The sequence below is a fragment of the Phodopus roborovskii genome, unplaced genomic scaffold (genome assembly GCF_943737965.1).
Source record: "Phodopus roborovskii unplaced genomic scaffold, PHOROB, whole genome shotgun sequence".
NCBI classification, from domain to species: Eukaryota; Metazoa; Chordata; class Mammalia; order Rodentia; family Cricetidae; genus Phodopus; species Phodopus roborovskii.
Genome location: NW_026126485.1, coordinates 17,446,525 through 17,468,665, shown reverse-complemented (window position 1 = coordinate 17,468,665; position 22,141 = coordinate 17,446,525). Strand labels below are relative to the sequence as shown.

Sequence of the window (22,141 nt, the reverse complement as noted above, 5' to 3'; positions counted from 1 at the left end):
AAAAGGGGGGAGGGGAGCTTTCTTGTCTAGATAGCAGTGAACCTGGCAACCTATCCTCCACCTCATGGCTACTTCCTTCCAGTCACTTGTTGGTCAAGTGATGGGAATCATTTCTGTTATCTCATGAGCTTTCAGGCTCTCAATCCAGACTCTTCAATAAGTCTAATCTTAAAGGACTGGAGGTATGGCTCAGAGGTTCAAAGGGTTTGCTTAATGTATGCCAGACCCTCAGCTCCATCCATACCACTACCAACAATCAACTGACAAATAAATAACTAAACCCCAAATCAGAGAAAAAAAGGGAGGTAGAGAGAGAGTTGAAATGCAATACCCTATTCATGATATAGGAAACATACAACTTACATCCAAAGGTGATTAATTCTCTTTATTGGAGGAAAACAAGAAGTCATCAATCTCATTATCATTATGATAGAAATCGATATGTATACATGATTGTCAAGGCAGAGAATCATTTGCTACATAGACCCATGAACAATTTTGCAGTGCCGCAAACCTATGGGGGGGGGGTTAAACTTCTTGCAGAGTTTATTACATGCATGGGATAAATGCACAGTTTCCCTTCTTTTACTTTTTAAAAAAAGTTTTTTTTTTGTTTTTGTTTTTTCCTTTTGGACAAGCATGTATGAAAAAAAAATCAAACCAATTGCAAGCCTGGTAATAGTGAGTGGGGCCAATCCTGGGTTTGATTATGGAAGCTGTTGGGAAAACATGCCCACTGTTGGGAGAGAGCTGGATGAAGGCCAATTACATCATACATAGCCACAGAAGCCAATTTAGACATTGATCCAATGGATGTTCTGGAAAGAATGTACCTTTGGTGTCTTCTCACCTGAATGTGGGACTAAGATAAATTTTCACTGACACATGCAGTCTTTCAAACTGAAGATGCTGCTGTGATATTAGGCGGCATGTCACATTGCCCAGAAATGAATGGTCAAGTGTCTTGCAAGGAGAACCACAGCTTCCCCAGTATGGGACAAACATCTGAGATGATGCTAGTCCCTTCTTCATCTCTTTTGTAGTCTGACTGCCAGCTCTGCCCCCAGGGCTTTGTCCTTCAAAATGCAGGGTTATCCAGGAGGGCCTCAGAATCCTTGTCTCTTCAAACTAAGAACTTTTCCATTGAGAAGCAAGTTAACTAGTGTTTGGGACTTATGAGTGATGTCTCTGATAAAAGTCTCAAACACATTTTTCATTTTCTATTTTTCCAATCCATAAGGAAAATAAAATCACCTGTAACAGTTTGGTAAATCATCAGAGGACACGATAATCATATAACAAATTTCCCAGAGACAAAGAAGGTTAAAAATGGGTATAGAGAATGCAAAAGCAGCTTTAGTACAAGGGGTCAATGCAATTGTCTGTCCCTTTGGCTTAGAAAAATACAGACACAGAGAAGCCATTCCACAGTTTGCTTTGTCCACAAAATCAGACTCGGCAGCCACATGCTGAACTGAATGCTTGGCTTCCAAATGCGCAGCCTTCAGGTTTGCAAAAGAAGAAACCCTAAAGCCACAAGCTGAGCTGCTCCCACTGGAGTTTACAGGGAAGTCTACACAGGGCTAAGTTGTCTCTGTGGATTGTGAAGACTTTGACTGCTGGCAGAAGGCAGGCTAGGCTGTGGTCAACATGCAGGGCCAACTTCACAGTGGGGCTGGGTTCCTGTGCACACACCAGAGCAGCAGGCAGACCTTGATGCACTGAGACCACCAAGAAAGGACCCGGTGGATGGGGTATGGCCTTTCCTCTTCCTCTCTTCCTTAGACATGTCTGTTACCCAGGGCTGAAGTTTCCAAGCTACCTCCCCTGCACACAAATTTTTGTAGAGGTAACAGAAAGTAAATTTGCCTTTCAGAAATCTGCTTCCCCAGCTTGGCTTAAAAAACAACCAACCAACCAAACAAACAAACAAAAAAGAAACACCTCAAAACTTTCAATTCTGAAAACTTAAGGATTGGAATGCCTTTTCTGCTTGCAGTCCCAACTTAGGACCAGGTAACCCCTTAAAGAACAGCAGACTACATACAGATATATACATTAGTTTTTAATGTTGGAAACAAACTGAACAGTGTTTGGTCTGGAATGTGTTTAAGGAAAAGACAAATTACCTAGCCCTGGTTCTGTAGGACATGCAAGTGGGGCCCGCATCTCACTTGCTGGGAGTGATTGTGCAAACCTGGTTATGAAAAACAGAACTAGCTGTCCTTCACCAGCCCTCACCTTCCTTTCTCATGGCCTAGGAAAACCCAGCACCTCACTTGTGAAAATCTTGCATGGAAGAGGTGCTGGCCCCAGGTCTCCTGTCTGCAGCCTGGAATGATGGCACCAGTATGGTTACCCCAGCGAGAAAGGTCAGTTCTGGCCATAGTTCTCAGTAGGCCACAGGGTTATGATTCCCAGATCTCTAAAATCCCAGCCATTCCCACTTGGTGGGCTTCCACTATTTAAACATGCTCATGAAACATCAAACCCAAGTGCTGACCATACCAAGTTTCACATCCCATAGGAGGTCAACCCTTTCGAGAGGGGACCAGCTTGTTCCTTCTCCAGTGTCCACAATGTTCTTGGCCTATGATGTAAAGGCCAGTTCACTCTGCCACTTATAAGCTATCCAGTGGGCATTAAGGTGTAGAAACAAAAAAAGCATAAGTAAGTAAACAGAGTCTGGGATTCACTGAGCTAACTGCTGTGTTCTGCAGATACCACATTCAGAGATTTCTGAAGATTGGAAGTCTCTCAAAACTGCAACTTAATGTGCAAATGGAGGCAGCTGTCTTCTTAAGGAGCCATCTTAGATGAAGTCGGGCACAGTTGAAGTGGTAAGCCACTCACGGTGGCATTTTTGAAGTGATCCAGAATCAAACTCAGGGGTAGGAATCCATACCTTTTGGGTTGTTTCAATGCCTTCTCCAGAGTCCAGTGAGTGGCAGCTGCTCTTATGGAGTCAGAGTCCCTTTGGGGTGAGAGGCAGTAGGAAGGGGTAAAAAGCAGCCAGTGCTTGTTACAAAGGCCCTTGACACTGCAGTTGTTGCCTCAGTCACTGAGCAGCTCTCATTTCCTTAAGGGTTTTGTGGTAGACCCTGCTTTCCAGCCTCCCACTGTCTCTGTCCCTCCCTAAATCCCATACAAAACTCCAACCCCACAGATCCCATGGTTAGAATGACAAGCTATCGGCCTTGTTGAAGCTGAAGATGGCTCCATACCTTTTCACTGTTGGTTTTAGATGAATGTTACCTGCCCTTCCTTCCTGGGTGAAGGCCAGGGAAAGAAGGCGGGTCAGGCAGGAAGCAGAAGGAAACACTATTCTGGAAATACTTCAAAATTTCATAACCAAGTAAAGAAATAAATATCCACTTGCTCAGGAAATGCAAAGAGCTATAGTGGGGGTGGTGGCAAGAGCTTGATATTAGGAAAGCAGTCTGATAGGGTCCTGTGTGTCCACATGCGTGAAATGCTCAGCCTATGCCAGTGGAATCTAATAAGAGTAAGGAAGCCAAGACTTTGCCACCCCATTTTCCAGGTGTGAATACTAAGTCTACTCCAGGTCTTATATATTATTATAAAATGACACCAACATGGTCTTTCTACCATGCTGACTTTCTTAGAGTAGAAGACTCAGGTGGTACTTATTTTCACCTTTCTTAAAACAGTAGGAAATAACCCAAGTTAGTGACATTATGTATGTGCTTCCTGAAGACATGTACAACCTTATCTGCTACTGGGCTGAAACTAGCAATCATCTTATCCCAGTTCATGGAGACCTGATGTGTCAAGTTTGAATCCAGCATAGTTGATTGAAAGGTAGACACCTGTACCAGGGCTCATTCTTCAACTTTTCTGTATTTATTTGTAGTCTGTGTACCTATATATCAGCTTTATGAACTTCCATTGCTAATAATAATGTTACTTTGTAGATGCAAATAGTTATGTGTACCATACAGCATAAAGGGTTAACACATGAAAGGTGTCAAACTCAGGTAAAATTGCCTACTGCAGCAACCAATCAACCTACCTCCTTTCTTCCTTTCTCCGTCCCTTCCCCCCTTCTTCCTTTTAGAGACAAGGATTTCCTAATTAGCTCAGGATGTGTAGTAACTGAGATCCTTCTGCCTCAGCCTCCCAAGTGTTATAATTATAGCCCACCAAACACACCTGTATTTTTTCTTATATTACATGAAATTAAATATTCCCATGATACTTGTTGGTAGGAAACATCCTATAAACTTCTTTAGAGATACTTCTGGATTTTCTTAAATACTGTTTGTAATATTCATATCATTGCCTTTCTGAAGGGTGGAGTAGATGTATAAGTCTCCTTACTCAGAGGCATTTGCTTTCTAATTGGGCCTGTTGTTGTTTTAGAAACTCTTCCCAGAAGTTTATAGATTTTGAAATGATAGCTTCAACTGCTACTCTTTGGGCTTGTGTGGCAGGATTCTCACTAAGCTTTTGGGAGCTTATGATACAAGTAGGACAGGTAGACCAGATGTCTGACTATGAAATTGCTTTTATATTTCTTGCACTGTGTTCTTTGGGAGACTGGAGCTGCCTCCCTAGTGACAGTATGTGTGTGTGTGTGTGTGTGTGTGTGTGTGTGTGTGTGTGTGTGTGTAAATGTATGTGTGTGGCATGTACACTGGGGAGGGCTGGGGGCAAAAGTGACACGGATGATTTACTTGCCCATCAGGACTTACTATAGCTGGCAAGTACATGAGAGGAGCATGAGACAACCTCAGGACTGTCCCTGAGCCATTAGGGAGACCTATCACAGCCCACCCTGATTGGCTTCAGCTGACTATAGACAAGGCTCAGGCCTTAGACAGACATGAGACTTAAAGGGGAATGTTGGCAGAACTGGTATTTGAGCTACCTGCCTAAGTCTCTGAGAACCTCCTCAGAGAATGTTTGCCCTGGACTACATCCTGTGCCTGCTCTCCTTGCATATCTAGTCACTGTGCAGGTCAATGACATGGACTGGTGTTCACATGACATTCTGGATTTTATCCTTCAAGTCTCCTATCCTGGGAAATTCTTCAGTCCCTGGCAAACCAGGGCATGCAATGGCCTGACTACCCCAGCTACTTTTTATTTTAGATTCCTCTGATGTAAAGGAAGGTGCACCAGGTGGACCTTGCTGAGTCAGCCATCTCTGAGGTAGGCAGTATCCTGCTCAAATGGTGTCTTTCATAACTAACAAAGGGTTTCTTCTTCCAGGCCTTTTCTGTGCCCTCTCTCTGATAATATTCATGAGAGAACAAGGGTAAAAAAAAATGTGTGTCCTAGAGGCCATTTGAAGTGTAGGATTAGAAATGAATTTTAAAAAATAAAGCAAACATGGGTTTGTTTTAAAAGTGCATAGCTGAGAACAGAGTGTCATCTATCATTCACCATGAGAAATGAGAGCTGTGTATGGTACATCTTAAAAGCAAGATGGTGGTTAGTCCAGCCTGTAAGGGAGGCTCCTAGACCCTGTGGGGACCCTGTCCCTGCAGAGCAGTTCACCTGTAATATAGAGCCTGTTGTTGAGGGCAGAGGAAATAAGCTTATTTCTTTTTTGGTTGGTGAGGGGTTCTCCAGGAAGCTGCTGGTGAGGTGTTCTGCAGGTTCCCTGCCAAAACCCACCTGGAGAGAAGCCAACCCAGGGACTGGGGACTGGGGTGACCTCACCAGGAAGGGACAGAGGGCAAAGAGACACAAGTAAAGTGCACTCAGCCTTGGAGACAGATTCTTGACCCTCTTAGAATTTTAAAAAATACCTTTTTAACTCCTCTTGGAGGGAAAAAATCTCTTAAAGGTAACACAAAATCACCATTAAAAAGCAGATGAGAGAGGTCATGTAACTGGCAGAGATCAAGACACGTCTCAAAAAGAAAAAAATCCTAATGCACAACATTTACCAATATTTAAATAATCCAGTTGAAACTTTTTTTTTTTTCATGAAAAAATACACCCTAGATGGCTGCCTACACTTGAGAGTATGGAAGTGGTGGAGTTGGGGGAGGGGAGCAAGAAGGTCCATTCAGTTAGAGCTTTGCAAGATTCGTATGTACAGCACCAGATCCTGTGAAGTCAGCTCCCCTTGAGTCAGTACAGTTTGTGAGAAATGAACACATCGGAATTGCAGTATAAAATATGGCCATAAAAAACTTCTGTCTTCCAGTCCTATGCAGGCGCACCATGCAGGGTGGGTGGGGTCTCCAATGCTGGAGCTGCTCCGGCCTGGGGCTTCCCCTTCCCCGGCTCTGCCCTCTGGGTCCCACCTCCAGAGCCGGTCACTTGCTTCCAGTGTGCCCTGTTGTCACAGTGGTGGGCCTGGGTCTCCTCTCAGCTCCGACTCCTGTGACCCCCGACGAAGAAGAAAGGAAACTACAGAGCGTGGAAGGTGCCAGACCTGCCAGTGACAACAGACATAGGTATTTATAATTAAATTCACAGTCCCGGTCCCAGAAAGAGGGTCAAATGTGCTGGGCTAGAAGGATGAAACTCGTAAGTAACTGCTAGGCACACCATCTACACACTTACATACTCTCTCTCTCTCTCTCTCTCTCTCTCTCTCTCTCTCTCTCTCAACTTGTATGTAACTGCTAGGCACACCATGTACTCTCTCTGTACATGCTGTATATTACACACTAGGATAGTATACTACTTTCTATATACTAGGCACTGGAATGGGTGTGGATTATATACCATCATTACTAGAATGTTCATTTCTTTAGTTTCTTTCATTATTTTAATTTGTGTATATATGTGTTATGTTTGTGCCTGTACAGATAACACATGGGTACATCTGTGTGGAGGCCAGAGTCAACCTCCGATAGATAAGTTTAGCTACTCTACACCTTGCTTTTCTGTCTGTTTTGCTTGTTTTTGAGACAGTTTGCTGAGCTGGTTAGGCAGTTGGCCAGAAAGCCCTAGATCTGCCTGTCTCCACCTCCCTGTGCTGGGATTAGGAGCACACAACACCACACCTGGCTGTTTTAACAGGTTCTGAGGATGAGTTGCATGACAAAGCACTTCACAGGCTGAGAAGAACAGATTATTTCTACAAGAGCTCCACGAAGTGGGCCTTTTTAGAATGAAAAAGGGAAAAAAGGGGGCCATACCCCACTTCAGGTCCAAATTTATAACCAAGGAAGCATATTGTATCACATGTCTCTGAAATGAGGGTGCTTTACTCCCTTGAAGTCTCCCCAAAGGCTTATTTTGGACAGTTTGGTCCTGTCGTAGCATTGTGGATGAATAGATCATGAACACCCTGCATTCATCAGAGGCTTACTCCACCAATGAATTCAGAGTTGAATTGACTACTGGGTTGTGGGACCTAGCTGGGGGAACTAGGTCCTTGAGGGACATTCTATTCTGCTAGCCCTCCGTTTCCCTCTTTTCTGGCTGCCACAGTAACCATGGACAGGAAGGACTGACATGAGCCAAAATAACACTCTCCTCCTGTAACACATTCTCTTGGATATGTTGTCACAGTAACAGAGAACTGACTGGCAAGGCATTGGGAGGCACTGTAGTATGCAGCAGCTGTTATGCAGCTTTGGCATGTACATCCCTAGCCACTTCGTACAGTGGACATAGGGAGAGCCATAAACTAACTTATTAAAATATGCACTCTATTAATGATGGTGTATGAATCTTTACAGAAATGAGTGGCCAGCTGTGATATTTCTTTTGGTTAAGGGTGATAAAAAAAAGGGTCTATGTTGTCAAGTGTAAGTGTGCAATTGTGTCAGAGAAGCTCATGGAGATGTTATAAGAACATTTAAGAACTGTATATAAGTTAAGAATGAATGACAAGATTAGGGGGGCTCCTTTGGGGAGGGGGAGGATATGGGGTGTCAAATCTAGGATCTTCTTAACTTTATTTCTTACTAGGCAAATGCTCTACCACTGAGCATTTTTTGAAATGGTTTTATTGTGTAGCTTGGGATGGCCTTGAACTTGGAATCCTTCACCTTCAGTGTGCCTGGATTATAGGTGTGTACTACTATACTCAGCCATGGGATGGTTTAAAAAAAAAGAAAAAAAAAAAAAAGAAAGAAAAGGAAAAGGACCCCTTTTATTAAGCCAAATAGGAAGGAGCATGGAGGTTAGGGGGATGAGGGCTGATGGGAAAGGGCTGATGGGAACTTTCAAGGCAATGGCTTTGAAGTAGAGAACAATCAATGTGCTATAGTTCGAGATTAATAAAGATGGGGAGTAGGAGAGAATTAAAAGAGCAAGTGTGCCTTCAAGGATGTCACATTCTTTACAAAGATGAAGGCCAATGTAATACCATCACTGTTGCTTTTATCAAAAAGCCAGTTTGGCACATATAGTAAGTTCAAATACTCATCGTCCTTGTAAAAACAGCAACAACAATAAAAACCCAACAAAGCACTAACTTTAGAAACCAATACAATCAGGCCATGAGGGCTCTACCATCCCCTCGTCAGCCCAGAGGGTGACTGTACAATAAAAGGCAAATCAGAGGAAGAAGAGAGGCCAGAAAGTGCCCAGGCGTTATCTCTGGTTGTGTGGTACTTATGCCATGGGTTTCTTATTTACAAATGGAAGTGATTATCACAGAGTGGGTATTAAATGCTGAGTAATGTTCTATGGTAGTCATGAACATTAAATGGGTTAGAGCATTTCATGGCAAACCGTGGGTGCTCAGCTCTCCTGCCCAACCCGGACTCATCTCAAATGCCCGCTGAAGAATTCTGGTTTTGCTACATACGCACAATCTTTTTGGCTGGCCAAACTGAGGTTGCTTGAGACACTTGCATTTGAGCTATCCAGGCTGCTGCCGAGCTGTAGCCTTCGCATATGTCTCACGACGGCTGTGGCATTAAACGCTTGCTGAAGTGCAGGGGAAAGGACACAAAAGTGGAGAGGAAGAGAACACATTATTTCCAGTAGTTGGATTTCTTCCTTTTGCTTATCCAGAAGCTGCAAGTGCTGAAAATTTTCTCAGATACTCTCAGGACACTTTAGAGAGAAAATTTCTATCGTTCTTTTCAAAAGTGCACAAATTTATTTAACTCTCTTCCCCATCAAAATACATTTTAGAAGTTAAAAATTCACTTGCTTCTAGCATGAATAATTTCCAAACAATACTCTATGTAATTACAAAAAGTCACTTTTAGAATCAAAAGCACATATAATGATATATCTTAATATGCAATGTTTTAAAGTAGTGCTTAGTTTTCTGTAATTGGTACCTTATTTTTTTTTCTTTTTTTGGCAGTAGTAAGGACTGAACCTAGAGCTGTGTATAAGCTAAGCAAATATTCTAACAACTCTCTTTTTACTTTTTAATTTTTATTAAATTATCCAAGCTGGCCTTGACATTGTAATCCTCCTGCCTCAGCCTCCTGAGTACCTGGAATTACAGGCCTGCATCATCAGGGCTGGCTCTATAATTAATACTGTTGTCCCAAGTAATGGCACTACCTCCAATAACACAATAGGTTAATGGAATCTTTAATTTTCTTATTCTTTTTGAACCAGTGCCTCACTGTGCTGTCCTGGCTGACCTGGAACTTACTTTGTAGGCCAGGCTGGTCAAAGTCAAAGACACTGGCCTTTCCCTCCCTCCTGAGTACTGAGTTTAATGGCATGCACTATCATGCCTGGCTCAATAGAACTGATTTTGTTTCTGTTAATTCTCACAGCAAGACAACCAGCTTTTAATTACTGATGCCCATTAGAATACAGCGTTTAGGCAATCCATTTTTGTTTTGTTTAGTTTTGTTTTAACCAGGAAATATTGATGAGCTCAACTAGGTTTTTATGTTTCCCCTTCCTCCTTCCCATCAATAAAAGGTGACTATTCAAGTCTAGCAAAGTGAAGAAGATAGGGAGGATTGTGTTGCATAAGGAATAATAAGGAGGGAGATCGGGCATGGTTTCTCTTTAAGCCACAGATGGGAAACACTTAGTCCTTCCTACATTGTAATATTCCATCATCAAGAATCACTTACATTTGTGGCGCTGGAGAGCTGGCTCAGAGATTAGGAGCACTGGCTGCTCTGTCTCAGGACCCATTTTCATTCCCAGCACCCACATGGAGGTTCACAACTATGTGTGCTCAGACACACATGCAGACCAAACACTCCCACTCATAAAAATAAAATAATATACTTTTCAGAAGAATAAATTAAAAATAGCAAAATGTATTGAGTAAGGTCCTGGGGGGATTTCTGTCCAAGCTGTCATGGGCCACTTAGAAATACCACATGCTCAAGTAGAAGAACCACTTTCTCCAGAATGTTGTAAATTCCCCTGGAATTTGGCAGGCATGAAAACAGACACACTTAGGACTTACTCTCCATTTGCTCTTTGCAAAATTCTTCCGGATCTGGGCACTGACGGATTCATGAATGTTTTTGTTCAGGGCGGTGTCACCAGCAATCCTGAAACACAGGCAATGAGACTTCCTCAAAGAGTCTTCATGTGCTTGGCCACTGAGTCTTGTGCTGCTTTTCCTGGAAGCTTCACTCTACCCCCAGGGAAACTGAAGCTGATGGAGGGTGGCTAGCTGCTGTCCTTCTAGGCTGGTTAGTTCCCTAGATGAATTATCCTTAAGCTCACACATGCCAAAAGCTCCACGCCCCATAGTACATTCCATATTCTACTCCTTTCCAGGATCTGCCCACGCCCTATTGATGTACTCTCTACCTGTCTCTCATGCTTTTCCTCTTTTGAACCCAATCCCAGCAACATCAGAATCCATGCCAGCTTGGAAAGGGGAGTGCATGTCCTCTCTCCTCACCAGCATTAACCCTTCAGAACTTCTCCAATCTCTTCCTTTTGCTCCTTAGGGGGTCCTGGTTTCTTGTTTTCTTGTAGACAAGGTCCCCAGACACTGCCACCTCCAATAACTTTAGATCAGCTTGGCTCATGTTCTAGAAAGTTCTTCTGACTCCCAGAACCATGTCCACTCTATATTCATGGTTACAGGTGGTTTTATTGGAGCTCTTGCTTCTTTCTAAGCCCTCCCCCACCCCACCCCCACCCTTTTTCATCTTGCATCTCACTCTGCTTACAATTCCCTTCTGAGCAGTCAGGCATCCCCTAAGGTCACACATAGCATGGACCATCCTTCTCTGCCACACACCCTTGTCTCACATCAATACTATCTTCTATATATAACTGATTTTTCCTCTAGGTCGGGGAAATCTTCCTTCTGCTCTAAGCCTTCCCTGGAATTTGACCTTTCCACTTTTCTTCCTAAACTGTTCAATTCTAGGTTGGCCTCTGGTGTCTGTGAAAGAAGTTATTGATCTTGAGAAAGCTGCAAGGCAGGTTTCAGAGTCCTGGACTACCTTTCTGGACAGAAGGTACTGGACAGAAGGCCTGCTATAGAAGAACATCTTTAACCATCAGACCTGGACTGCCCTGGGCATAAAACAGGCCCACACTGCATGCATAATGCCATGCTCAATGGTCATCAGTATGAAAGGAACAAGCTCTGGGCTTGCTGAGACCAAGGCTCATCCTTCCCAACCTTTCTTTCCCTGTAGAACATCCTGTGATCCAGGAACTAGACTGAATCTGTGCCAGACTGGTATCCCAGCTCACAGCAGCCTCCTCCTGCATCCCTAAATACATCCCCCTCTCTTCCAAGAAGGGACCAAAGGATGCTCAGAGATGAACTGAAGTGAACCAAATTTCCACTTTGAGCAGTTCCCAATTGCCCCCCTTCCTTAGGCACATGTCAGCAAAACAGAAACAGCATATGTGAATGAGCAAACGGAAACAGGAGGAGTGAGCACGTTCTGGGAACTGGAGACATCTTAGTGAAGCTGTCACTCTTTTGGAGTTCATAGGGATGTTTCCTTCCATGCCACATAGGATATATGTGTGAGCACATGTAGTGTGCGTGAGCATATGTGTGTGTGTCTGCACGCACCTGCATGCGCGGGTGTGCACGCATGTGCGCACATGTGCGTGCAATTGTGTATGGAAGATCAGAGGTTAACCTTAAGTGTCATTCCTTCGAGCCATATTTATTTTTTTATTTATTTTTTGTAAGACAGGTCTCTTCCTGGAATCTGGGGCTCATCAATTACACTATGCTAGCTGGCCACGAAGCCCCAGAAATCTTCCTTCCTGTCTTCCTGCCAGCAGTGGTAATTCAGGCATAGACCACCATGCCTGGAAGGTCCTGCTTGGGTAACTAGCACTTTATGATCCTCTGTATTATCTATAACAGTTATGCCTTCAGAAAATGATGTTAATTCTAATGAATCTGTGATCATCTCTTTCTTGGAAATAACTGGGCCAAAAAGATAGGAAGTGTGCTGAGTACTGCTTCCGGCCAGAACTGGTCCAAACTGAACAGTTTGGGGAGGTGGTCCAGAGAACATCATCGCACGTGCTTCAGGAGCCTGGTCTCCCAAGCCCGAGCCGGAGCCTGCTGCCTGATCACTGCTTCCCATGCCTCCTGGTGGGTTATTGTAGGACAAGATCTAAGGAAAATGCTGTCTGAGTTATTTTAGGAAGGTTTCCTGCCCACTTCCCACAGTCCTCAGCTGTGCTGCATGTGGGTCAGAGTCTAGCTGGCAGCTTGTGGCTCAGCAGTACTGGGTACTTTCAGGCAGTCTTCGAAGTGGCTGAAGTCCAAGTGTGCTATCCAATCTACTATCTGGACAGCTATGAATATACAAGGAGAAAATTCTGTCAGCATTGCATGACTCTTTAGGTCAGTCATTAGGCGTTTATTGGGGCTTTTCTTTTCTATTGGGCAAGAGGGAAATGCCTCTTTGTAACAGTGGGTCCTAGTGTAGACCATTATGACTTAGTGAGTGTTACTGTATTTCTCGTTTTATGTCAGAATGCTACTTTGTTTCTTCTATGTTGCTGATATTTCACCTTTTAATCTTCTCTATTTTGGAATCTAGTGCTTTTCCAAGATCACGTTTACTGTTATAATCTTTCAAGGCCAGCATTTTGTAAATCTGGCTTCAAATCAGGGCCTAATGTTTTTAAGTAGTTAAGCCCTGTTTATTCACAGCTCTCATCAGTATTAGGCAAACTAACTGCATGGATAGAGTAATGACTTTGTGTGTACACATGTGCATGGAGGCCGGAAGCCAATGAGTGTGTCTTCCTTACTCACTTTCCAGCTTATTTTTTGAAAGAAAGTCTCTCTCACTAGACCTGGATCTTTCCAGTTCAGCTAGACTGGCTGGTCTGGGAGCTCCAGGATGGATGCTCCTGTCTCCACCTCCCCAGCACTGGGAATGTAAGCAGGCAAAGCCATGCCAGCGTTTTGTAGTACTATGGGATAGAACTTAGGTCCTCATGCTGGTGAGTGTGTGTGTGTGTGTGTGTGTGTGTGTGTGTGTATGTGCATGTGTGCATGTGCTTGTGTGTGCAGACATGCATGGCTTATGTTTCAGACATGTTCTACTGTCTCTAATTCTGCCAATTGGTTCCAAATGGGCTTGGTGATGTCTGGTATACTTCCCAACCATAGTCTTTTGACCACTTCTCAATTCCCATTGCCAAGCAGAGTCCATGTGTCTGGGATCTTGTAGAGGGATGGAGTCTCAGTCAACATTCAGGGGTATGATGGTTAATTTTATATGCCAACTTGGCTAGGGCATAGTACATGCTAATTTGAACACAGGCTAATTTCCATGTTTTAATGAAACATTTAGATACTATTAGTAGATTTTGAGTTAGTCACATCACATGGGTAAGCCTTATCCATCAGTTGAAGGCTTTTGGGAAAAATGAAGAGACTCTGTCCTAAGATGCTAGCTGCTACATTCGCTGTTCCCTGGGTCTCTCTACTCATTTTCAATTTCCTAGACTCCACAACTATACAAGCAATTGTCTTGATTCTTTAAAATAAATTTCTCTCATGCTGATTGACTTAATTTGCTTGTCATTAAGCCAGAGATAAATATTCAGGGCAATCTGACCTGGAAATGAGTCCCCACAAGTGCTGCTGTGAAGTAGGGATGGACTCCTATCCTGCTGTCCACCAATTCCTGCACTTTGGCCACCGGTGAACAGTGTGCATGTTCCTTATAAGGTCTCAGCAAGAGAAAGGCAAAATCCCAAATGTGAGCGGGCCCTCAAATAGCTGCTAAATGGTACTGACTAGGTTCCACAAGAAAGAGCCCTATTCTGTCTGGGGTGGTCTGTTCTGAGGTTCAGGAAAGCATATGTACTTCCCAAGGATTCTTCTAACCCTGGGTGGCTTGGGTAAAGAGGGACAAACAAGCATGGGCTAACATGAAGCTCTGGGTGTTTGAATGTGTATGAACAAGCATGGCTAACATGAAAGGGGCTTGAGTGTGTATGAACAAGTGTGGACAAACATGAAGCTCCGGGGGTTTGAGTGTGTATGAGCAAGCATGTACTAACATGAAGGAGATTTGAGTGTGTGTATAAACAAGCGTGGATGAATGTGAAGCTCCGGAGTTTGAGTGTGTGTGGACAAGCATGGACAAGCGTGGACTAACATGAAGCTCTGGGGTTTGAGTGTGTGTGAGCAAGCATGGACAAGTGTGGGCTCATGTGAAGCTCTGGGGTTTGAGTGTGTGTGAGCAAGCATGGACAAGTGTGGGCTCATGTGAAGCTCTGGGGTTTGAGTGTGTGTGAACAAGCATGGACAAGCGTGTGCTAACATGAAGCTCTGGGGTTTGAGTGTGTGTGAACAAGCATGGACAAGTGTGGACTAACATGAAGCTCTGGGGTTTGAGTGTGTGTGAACAAGCATGGACAAGCGTGGACTAACATGAAGCTCTGGGGTTTGAGTGTGTCAGGAGCACAACTCTGAGAACAGTGAAGTCGGTAAGGCTCCACTGCATGCATTCCTCTAGCTCTGCTGGTTCCAGCTGGACCCACATTTTCCTTTGCCTGCCTGGGCAATTTTCCCTTGTGGAGACAAGCACACCACAATGCAGGGAAGTGTGGGGCCTGAGTTATGCTTGTATCAGATGTGTGTGTTATTACTCCTGCTGTCTGGCTTCCTGAGCACTTGGAAATACAGTAAAAATGGAAGAACTTGTTTGTCATGAGCCTTCTGATTAGGAAACTCTGGGTGGCACAGCCCTTGCGCTTCTAAGGATGACTTTAAATCTTTGCCACCAGCTTGACACCCTCTGCTGTTGCCCTTCTTCAGACAATGAAGGGCATTTACTGTGGCACCAGATCTTTCTGGCTAGAGCCCTGGCTTTGCCACTAAGTGGCTGAGGTATCTTTACTTGGTTACTATTTCCTTATCTTTGAAGGGAACAGAAAACCTACTTCCCAGGGTTATTGGAGAGAAAAAAAGGAGTGAACACATTAAAGCAAGCAGCAGAGTTCCTGGAACAAAAAGAGACTCAATGAACTGCAGGGCAGGAGTGACGAATTAGAATTCCGTGAAACTAGGTTATGACACTGCTTCTAAGCGGGTCCCCTGAAGAGGGTTAACAGCTTGGAGGGAAGGCTTTAGAAGATGACAAGCCAAACACAGAACAGTTTTCTGTGGTGTTCCTTGGGGGAATTTTCTCCTGAACAATTCAAGGTTCTCTGTGTGTGCATGTGTATGTGCACATGTGTGCTGAGGGTGGGGTGAGGTGGGGGTGGTACATACTAGGCAAGGGATCTACCACTGGGCTACACCCCATTGCCTCTGCGTTCATTATACTGTGTGCTCTAGCTTACATGTTAAATATGATCAAAGGTAGCTGTTTAAAGTTTAGTCCTTAGCTTGGCATTATTGGAAGGTGATGAAAATCATTGCAAGGTGGGGCCTCATGAGAGATCTTTAGTTCTTGGGGAGCCCTTGAATAGAACTATGGCCTGCTGATCTCTTTCTCTTGTTTCCTGGCTCCACCATGGATTCCCATTGCTTGTTAAAGGCTTTGCCACAACAGCACCAGCTGAAACCTCTGACACTGTGAGCCAAAAAGAAAACTGTTGTCTTTTTAAGTTCATCATCTCAGCTATTTTGTTACAGTAACAGAAATCCAAGTAACCCATTGATTATCTTTTTCTACTCTTGGGTACTTGTTTCAAAGTGGATGCTCCTGGGCCTATAACAAACCAGTTAGTTACTCTATCTAGACCTGGTGTGAGTCTCTTTAAATGCACTAGCTCCACTTTTTCTTATGTTAACTTAGTAAATTAGGACCATCACTCTAATTAAAAGTGAGAAAGCTGAGACCTAGCAAGCCATGTGTAAACCCAAAGTCACACTTAGCTGTCGGCTAATTTGGGCTCCAAGCTTACAACATAAATGCAACACTCACAGTGTGTGGAATGCCATAAAGCACCAGTGAGTCTCTTTAGAGTTCAAGAAACACTAATTGGGGGAAAATATCACCTGAAAAAGTATGTGTGTGTGTGTGTGTGTGTGTGTGTGTGTGTGTGCACATATATAATACACACATATGTATATATTCCAAGATGTACACTTAATGCCTTGGGTATTTTCCTTTGACAAAAGTGATCCCCAGAACCATCTATAAAATGAAAAGCTACCTGCTACTTTGGATTCACTTAACTTCTGAGTGTTATTTTGAAAACTGTATCCTGAAGGCACCCAAAAGTACAAACATGGGCTTGGGAGATGAGGGATGCCCCTGTAGGGATGAGGTGCAGTGAACACCTCATGACTAAGAGTAGCCAAGGAAAAGTCTACTAGGGGAGAATGTGGGTGAGCAAGGCCCTCCCGAAGGTGACCTTTCTTACCATGGGTGCCGAGCTGCCTGCTCGCAAGTGTATCGTTTATTTGGGTCTTTCTCCATCAGATTCCGAATGAAGTCTTTTGCTGTTCAAAAAGAAAGCATGGGGAACAGAATCACTTGGAGGGTTGAAATGTGATGACAGGATACCCTTGTGTTTTAATTATGTGTGCCATTAAAAAAAAGTGAGACTGATTTTTACCTCCCCCATTGTACCTTGAACACACACAAAAAAAAAAAAAAAAAAAAAAAAAAAAAAACCCACCAGTGTTTAGATAAAAGAGAGATCCAGTGAATGAGAAGGTGGCAGAGGCAGGCTGGGACTCTGACTTCTGGCTCTAAGTTCTCTCTTGCTAGCTACTAATGACACCTTTGGTCTGGAAAATAATCACATGCTCTTCAGTTCACTGTTGTCTTAGAGAGATGCTTTGGGGGCATCCCCTGAATGTGTTATGGACATCACTGGTTCTACTATACCCACAGAGGAGCTGCAAAGCCACCAGGTAATGGGGACAGATATGGGGGACACCCAAGAGGAGCATCTGTATCACACTTGAGCTGTTACTACTCAGTGAGTGAAATGTTACAAAGAAGCAGCAAGATGTACTCTGATGTGGTAGAGAGGCTTTTATCACCATGGGGAGGGCCAAGCTCAGAGTAGGACACTGAGAATGGGAGGGACAGGGTCACAGAACCCAAAACTGATACTATATGCCAGCTTGGAACTGTTGCCCTACAGAGCATGGCAGCTTGCTGCCCATGGGTCTGAGCTCCTAGAGGAAGCTTCTGGCATCTAAGCTCCAAAGCCTAGTATTCCCTGTGGGGTCAACTGCAGGTTGCTGAAGGTTGAGGTGGTTGAGGTTGGTTGAGGAAATAGGCAAGGGAGTCCCAGTTAGGAGTAAATAATACAATAATAAAAATGGTCTGTTCAAACAGCTCGACAGAGAGTGCATTCACCTCCCTTCTCCCTTCTACAGTTTTCCCTGCTTCACCGGGGTCTGGTTTTGCTCTTCATACCCCATGATGATGAGCTTCTCAGAATGGCATATTGTGTCTCAAACATGGGCTGCAGACAATGAACTCATGACCTCAGATAAGACATCTCCATTGTGCAAACCGTGACTACTCAATACAAGAATGTTTTGCTGAGGATACATGACTTTACAAATGCAGTCTTGTCATAAAAAGTGGGCTTCGGGAAAACTGGGGTTTAAAATCCAAGTTCTGCTATATACTGACTCCATAAACTAGGACAGGTTATTTTACCCCTGGGCTTTACTTTCATTATCTGTCACATATGGATAATATAAATACCCATCCCATGGGTCATCTGGAGGACTGGGTGAGTTAGCATATGTGGAGCACTTCTAGCACCTAATTGGTATTCATCAAGTGCCAGATAATAATATTTCATCCCTAGAGCACCCGTATCAGGGAGAGGTAGGTGAGCAAGTCTACATCCCTTGGACAGGGTAATATATCTCAAACCTGTTATCCAAGTCAAGCCCAAAGATATAGTTCATAGAGCTTTCTCAGGAATGACCTATAGACTGAATGCTGGTGGACACCATAATTCCTTTGTTGAGATCCTAACTCCCATGATGAGGGCATCTGAAGTGGCCCTTTGGGAGGTGGTGATCAGGACACAAAGGCAGGGCTCTCATGAGAGACATGAGTGTTCTTATGACAGAAACTCAGAAAGCCTTTCCCCTTCAGAATTATGCAAAGTAAATGTTTGGTATTTAAGCTATACAGACTGGCATTTTGTTACAGTAACCCCAGTAGAAGAAGACAGAAGCTTTGGGACCATTCTGAGCCCAAGGGTCCTCAGGATTCTACTTTAGGTCATCTGGATAGAAATGCCATAAAAGACCCACCAGAGTCAGAGATGTCATCCCAGTAGGGGGAATCAAACTCATATTCTGCCTTGAGGATCTGTTCAAACAGCTTGGAGTCATTTTCATCATAAAAAGGAGGGTAGCCACAGAGCCTGCAAGACAAGAGGGAATGAGATTAGAGTATTCACAGCCACTGTGCTAGGTTTATACTTTGCCTGGAAGGAAGATGCATGATCCATCAATCAAATTAAGGGAACCCACACTGAGTGTGCTGAAGTTAAATCTCAGTGAAGGAACCACGTCCTCTACACATGAACATGCCCACAAAAGTGAAAATGTGACCTCCTAAGCAGCAAAAAGGTTAACTTCATCATGGTCAAAGGCAAACACACGTATCCAAAATTCTACCATAACTCTTTCATTTTTGTTTTTATTTATTCGTGTGAACCTATGATGTTTTATGATGTGTTTGTAAGGGCACACATGTGCCACAGTGAACAAGTGTGGGGTTGAGAGGGTACTTCTTGCTTACCAGATTTCCATGGTCTCTGGAGATTGAAATGAGGTCACAAGGCTTTTACAGTGGAGACTTTTATGTGCTGAACCACCTTGCTACCCCTCATAACATTTTACATGGTGTTAACTAGAATCTCATGAAAGTTACCAGGAAATCTTCCATGTATAGCTATTATTAATCGTATCTATAATACTTCTCCTGACTGACAGGCTGGTGAAAAGAACAAACAAAATGCATAGTTGATGGAATTTCTAGACCCTTTGGGTTCATTCTATCTAGGAACTTGTTAAGGAAGAAGAGAGAATTTTACAACCTAGATATCAAGTTGCTAGGACTCATCCTGACCTGTGTGTTATCATTCTACCAAGTAGGAATCAGAATAGGAATCAGGAATACTACCATTTCTTTTCATTACAATCAACAAATATCCACAGGAGGCAGCTCAAGTTACCACATTGAAGAATCACAGTACCCCAGTCAAAGTACCAATGTGACATTTCAAAGACAGCTTCTCAATGGTCCAATTAGGATGTTGCTAGAAATAAGTTAGAGCTATGGAGAGACCAAGGGTCATCTGGCAACCATAGCAGGAACAGACATATACATTAAATTCAACTACCACAAGTCAATTAGCGACACTGTAGATTCTGGGCATGGGCATGGAGCTCAGAGGTGGAGTACATACTTAGCACCTGAGAGACTAATAAATAAAATAACAATAAATTAAAATGAAAAAGTCATGATTTCTCTTTCCATTTTTGCTCTCAGTTCCAGTGTTATCTTTACTGCCAGGAGCCACTAATGTATTTCAGGGATCAAAATTTCATCTCACTATATAGGTGGCCAGAGTAGAAAATTCCATGTATATAATAGTTTAAAGCTACATACTTCTGTAACTATTATCTTGTAGTTTTTTTCTTTCAATCTTATAAAACACTTAGGAAAAGATCAGAACATGCCTGGGGCCCATTTAGGGCAGGGTTGGAGGGACCACAGAACCAGACAGGGTAGGGTCAAGGCATTAAGTGACCCCAGAGCAGAAGACAATAGTGCTTGACTCTAGAAGCCCAAGAGCCAAACTTTGTTGTGAATATGATTCCTGGGGCCAGAATATGGCAACCATGGTGGGAGGCCTGACCCCAAACTGAGGCTTGACCCCAAGCCAAGATCCATTCTTCCCACACAGTTCAATATTGTTCCAAACATAGCAACAGCCTAGAGAGCAGTTTAATGAGAACAAACGAACAGGCATCCACAGACTGTAGATCTGTAGGGATTTGCTGTTGGTTCCTAACAAACACAATAAAGGTCCAGCCATTTTTCATTTGTCCTGCCACCAGGGGCACAGCTGTGGCTGACTGCAGAAGGGAATGGGCGATGACAGTTGTCAGGGCCAGGAGACATTCTGTGGGCTGCGAAGGTTCTACATCATCTAACTCACAAGCATGTTTTAGAGGCTGAATGCCTGGAAATTTCATTTGTAAAGATCTGCTGTGGTGGGCAAAATAAAAGAGCCAGTGCTTTGGAAACCACCAAGTACATACTTCACAACCCAAGGAAACCCTAGGGCCTCCGAGAGAGGGATATGCAAATTTTTTCCATACTGAGGATTTGGATAAAATAAAATGTGTGCATTAGGAAAAGCCAACAGAGCAAAATGTTAGTTTGTCTTGGAAAAACCTCTACATGCTAGATATGTGAGCTCTTTGTTTGTTAACAGCTGAGTGTGTTTTTGCTTTATGGCTTGCCATTCGTCTCAAGAAAAAAAATGTTCAAAATTTTCAGGCAGGATTTCTTCTTGTGCCAATTTTCTTAATGTATATTCCAATTTCTTTTCATTTTTAACTCCCCCCCCCCATTTTACACAGAGAACAGTTCGTGCAGGTGTTCTGAGGAATGGAGAGAAGGAAATGAATCTATCTTGGGGCCTGAGTTAAAACTAAGAAAGAGATGGTTGAGGTCACGACTCAGTGAGGGCAGTGCTTGCTATGCAAGCCTGATGGCCTGAGTTTGAATCCCCAGAACCCAGATAAAAGCTGGACCAGCATCTTGCCTGCCTGCCTGCCTGCCTGCCTGCCTGCCTGCCTGCCTGCCTGCCTGCCTGAATCCTAGCACTCCTGTAGAAAAAAACCAGAGGCTGTGCAAGGGTTACTCTTTTCAGATGTTTCCCCATCAGCCCTTTCAGAGATGCTCTGCCTTATCCCTGGACACTGCCCTGTGTAGAATGTGAATGAAGATGGACATTATTGACCTCAGTGGGATGCCAGTGGATGAGGACCACAGAAGGGCTGCTGAAGGGGGGTGGTAGGATGGGGGATGTGGAATCAAAGATGGTGTGCTGCCCTGGGCCTCTCTAGTTTGGCTCTTGGGCTTATGCTCCTGAAAAGAAGGATATTTCTCTTCTCCTGGGGGCAGATTCTAATGGGTCTTACCCCAATCCTGGCAATCCATGCTTCCTTTTCCTCCTTGCTATGCCTAGGGGTGATTATAGCTCAATAGCAACCAAGTCCAAGGTCACAAGGATCACAGGATTCCTGTGGTCTTCACACACCACCTTTATTTTAAAACAGATTAACAGTACACAAAGTCATGACCCAAGCCAACCCCTCTGACTCCAGGTCTGTATTCTGTACTATTGGGCTCAACTGGTAAAGGAAACGACTTGAGACCCAAATCTCCCACTTCAGTCTTTGACTTCTGTGTAGGTCAGTTGGCCTGTACCCACCCAACACCTTTACCTGGAAGAACTCCGGAATGTGAGTCTACCTTTTCAACCCTTCTCATTCATTCTGGGAATGTGTTAACCAAGATGCTTCAGGCTACTTTCCTGCATTATTGTAACTGGGCCATTATAACCTTGTGCACTTTATCTGGGCTCCCCCTTGCTCCATTCTTCCACACTTTTGAAAACTAGCTGGAGTGGAAAATGAAGAGCTGACCTCTCTCTGACAGGTACTCAGTAACATGCAGGGCTGCAGCAGGCCACATCCTCCCTGGGCACAGCTCTGATCTGTTCACACACACCTAGGACAGGACCTCATCTTTGCTTTTGGATTGTCAGGGTCTGGGCCAGGACCTGCCTAGAG

The 22,141-nt window shown here is 43.8% G+C and overlaps 1 protein-coding gene across 2 annotated transcripts in view; it reads right to left on the bottom strand.

The window, feature by feature from the left end:
* Positions 1–364: 364 nt before the first annotated feature.
* The window catches only part of Camk1d (calcium/calmodulin dependent protein kinase ID), a 405,426-nt gene continuing 383,649 nt past the window's right edge, over positions 365–22,141 (bottom strand). Inside the window, exons 7-11 of one of the 2 annotated variants that reach the window (XM_051194889.1) lie at positions 18,578–18,690; positions 16,708–16,786; positions 10,337–10,424; positions 8,747–8,868; positions 365–6,412 (exon numbers count right to left, since the gene is read on the bottom strand). In XM_051194889.1, the coding sequence (XP_051050846.1) occupies positions 6,388–6,412; positions 8,747–8,868; positions 10,337–10,424; positions 16,708–16,786; positions 18,578–18,690 (427 nt within the window). In that variant the 3' untranslated portion in view covers positions 365–6,387. The remainder of the gene's footprint in view (positions 6,413–8,746; positions 8,869–10,336; positions 10,425–16,707; positions 16,787–18,577; positions 18,691–22,141) is intronic. The other variant, XM_051194888.1, reaches the window with a different exon arrangement.